Consider the following 3,577-nt stretch of genomic DNA (forward strand, 5'->3'; position numbering starts at 1 on the left):
AATAAGACACTTTACCACGTTTATAAACCCCAGCCAACGATTTTAACTGTATTAAGCCCCAAAATAGTGGCATACCCCTTTAATATCTGCTATGCTGATTTGTTGTTTATTGTAAATCACATTCTCATGTCCACAAAAAGTGTCTCCTGTAGAGGCAATAAAGGCTAATGTAATTTCATCTAATCTAATGTAAGTCTGGACATCACTGTCACAACACGCCTCACACATGCTGTAGAAAGAATGGTGTGACTACAACATCCTACCCTTTTGCATGTGAGCACTGTGAAATGTAGGTATAAAGTACACTGAGGTTTTCAGGAAAAAACACATAACAGAGAAGGCTGTTTTTTTAGGTTTGGCCATATTCTTAAAAATAATGAGACCAGTAACTCACAGGCTCTGTGAAAAAGGTGCTTTCAATATATATTGGAATCTTTTTTTTTTCTTTTTTCAAAATTATTCCACAGACGTGCTAGTGAATTAAAGCAGGGGAAATTTCCCCTTAATTGAATATGCCACTCACAGGAGCTCCTTATAAATGAGGGGCCAGACACCCAATTTGCACAGCTATATGAACGAGAAGGACCAGATAGAAATGTTGAGGGTATTTCTGAGGCAGGGAAGTCATTATGCTAAGAGGTCATAGATTTGCGGAAGAGGACAAGCACTTCTCCGAGTGACCTTGCGGAGCTAAATTGTATTTATGTATATTATAATGACATGGTGGGCTGCTTTTCACTTCCCTTTGACAATTTTGTCCCACTCTGCATACATGAATAAATATATTCATCTGGTATTCATATCCCTCGCCGCGGCGGACATAAGCGGGGCCCGTGATGGCGTGAGAGAGGGCTGAAATGAGACGGTAACAAGGATGACTTTGTCACGGCTGTGGGGCAACCTGCTGCAACACACAGCCTGTGGCTGGGGACGGAGAGACTAGAGCCCTAACGGCTGTCCATAGGCCTACTGTACACGGGACACCAACAGGTCCCCGTTCTTACATCAACTCTCATGTTGATGAAAAAGACTTGAAATCCTGAATTTTCCCCCAAATGAACTTTGCCATTTTCTTCAGTGTACTACAGATCAATATAGAAATGTCAAAATGGCTAAAATTACACAATCAACTGGTCTCTCTTGCCATCTCATGGTAATTTAAATCCAGGCCCATAAAAGGGAAATGTCCTAACAGGCGGCACTTTTATTCTTACTGAGGTGTAAATAAGACATGGCATATTCATTTCTTTTGGAAACGTTCTGGGAGTCCCTTTTCGGGTCCCTAATAAGTAATGTGTTCTGGAATTGCCCTGAAGTGGCGGTGTGTAATCCAAAAGGCTTCACGCCTCCCTTTGATTCTGTTTGGCAGAAGTGGGATTGATTAAACCTCTTTGTTTTCCTCACACATCCATCTCTCTCTCTCTCTCTCTCTCTCTCTCTCTCTCTCTCTCTCTCTCTCTCTCTCTCTCTCTCTCAGGCCATCAGCCCTCGGTGTTGGGTACGGCGGAGGCATTCCATCCGCAGAAGAGGAAATGGGAGGCCATCGCTCCGATGACATCTCCGCGTTGCTCGGCGTCCACCATTGTCATCCAGGATCGGCTGTTTGTGGTGGGAGGCGTCAATCAGGTCCCCAGCTCTGCTCACGAGGTGCTGCTCATCAAGGAACAGGAGAGCCTGTAGTCGCCACCCCACCGCAGCAACAGCCACTGAAGACTGAAGCAGAGGCATTTTTACAAATTTAGCTTAATGCGTTAGCTCCCCCTACAGGCCACGCTTGCACAGCACACACGCATTCAGACCTGGAGCGCCATCTGCAGTTCTGTTATAAGCAGTTGCAAACTGTGTTAGCCATACTGAGAGTAGCTGTCTTATTTCAAAGCAGTATAGAGGAAGCCTTAATGAATAGCCAAAGACTGGCAAACACTACAATCATATCACATCATGTGCTGTAAAGTAAAAAAAACAACATTGCCTACTTATCAGGGCTGTGTTTCCCAAAAACTATTGAGTTGTACTTTAGTGTCAGTAGTACTTAGGTATGACCTCCTAGACAATACGTATATCGCATCACTAAAAGTTTACACATCAATATTTTCATAAGCCTTCATGCATTGTTTTTAAAATGCAATGTGCATCTGCAAGGTAAAATAGCATATGTATAAACTTAAAGTGATTATATGAGACCCATTTGTGATATACGTATTACCAAAGGGGAACCTCGTGTTTACCATTTACAGATTTAAGTACTAGGCTACTTAAGAGGTTTTGGGAAAACAGTCCATTTAATGCTATAGCAAGTACCTTTCAATGTAGGTATTACATTACATCTAACAAATATGATACATTATTAAATACGTTTGGAGGAGCTGGATTTCTCTGTAGATAAGCCTAAAGCCACTTTTTCAGGAATACAGAATGCATTCAGTGCAGAGATTGAATGTGGCAACTGGGCTTTCCCTACACACTGTTCAGCAAGACTACACTCGTGGCAGCATCCCCTGTAGCAGAATGCACTTAATTTTTATATGATTTGTCATTCATTTAAATACCCGCCATGCTGGATAAGTGTTCATTGTTCATTGTGTGTGTGTGTTCTACAAGCTACCGTAATAATTTGGGGTTGTGTGACACATACAGAAATGCCATAAACAGACTATATTTTTACAACAGGTGAAGTGCAAGTTGACAGCGTAGCCTCATTACGATTCATTTTCTCCAGACAATAACTCCAATTGTTGGCAGTATGATTCAGTGTTTCACACCAATACCAACTAGACACTTTAGACATTGTCAGCGTAGCCATTGCAGTTGTTTGTTATTTGTAATAAACATTTTCTTGTAGAAAAACAAGCAATGAGGATAGCAGTCAGTATTGCCATGACAACAGGGTAATAGCACATTGCTATATTCAACGATATTACCAGCTATGTTGAGGATTTGATTCAGTAGGCTCGTGGTCTTGGGTAATGCTTACTATACTAAGAGTAAGGAATAAATGTAAGAGATGGAGCTTATTTGCCATTTGCAGCACCAAAAAGGCCATTGCGAGCAAAACGCAGCATGTTTCTGTCATGACTTAAAGGACAAGTGCACTATTTTGAATATTTAGCCTCGCTTCTGAATTGTCTGCAATAAAGTAGAGTGGTACTCAAGAATTTTTGGATGTTTGCTGCTGTGTCCGTTATTTGGGTAATTTGGATTTTGTCTCAACTGGTTTAGAATGGCCGTCTATGGGCGTGTCCATATTGTTTCTTATGAGCACAATAAAGATTAGCCTAGTTTTCAAATGTATGCATATCACAACGCAGTCTCACCCCAAGTAGTCAATTTCTGACTACTTGGACCAGACTGCAATTTTTGACGTCTTGGGTATTCCTTCCTCGTCACATTTTGACTATGTGGCCTAACCTTAAACCTATTCCTAAACCTAACCTCAATGACATTATGCTGCCACAAGGGGGCGCCTTTGAGGACATAGTCAAAATGTGACATTGAAGGAATACCCAAGACGTCAAAAATTGCAGTCTTGGGGTGTCAAAAATTGAGTAGTCAAAAATTGACTACTTGGGGTGAGACT

At 41.5% G+C, this 3,577-nt stretch overlaps 1 protein-coding gene across 1 annotated transcript in view; it reads left to right on the forward strand.

The window, feature by feature from the left end:
• klhdc8a (kelch domain containing 8A) overlaps positions 1–1,968 on the forward strand; it is a 12,584-nt gene extending 10,616 nt beyond the window's left edge. Inside the window, exon 5 of the mRNA XM_063216451.1 lies at positions 1,478–1,968. Coding sequence (XP_063072521.1) covers positions 1,478–1,680 — 203 coding nt within the window. The 3' untranslated portion in view covers positions 1,681–1,968. The remainder of the gene's footprint in view (positions 1–1,477) is intronic.
• Positions 1,969–3,577: the final 1,609 nt, after the last annotated feature.

This window comes from Engraulis encrasicolus, chromosome 14 (assembly GCF_034702125.1).
Source record: "Engraulis encrasicolus isolate BLACKSEA-1 chromosome 14, IST_EnEncr_1.0, whole genome shotgun sequence".
Taxonomy (NCBI): domain Eukaryota; kingdom Metazoa; phylum Chordata; class Actinopteri; order Clupeiformes; family Engraulidae; genus Engraulis; species Engraulis encrasicolus.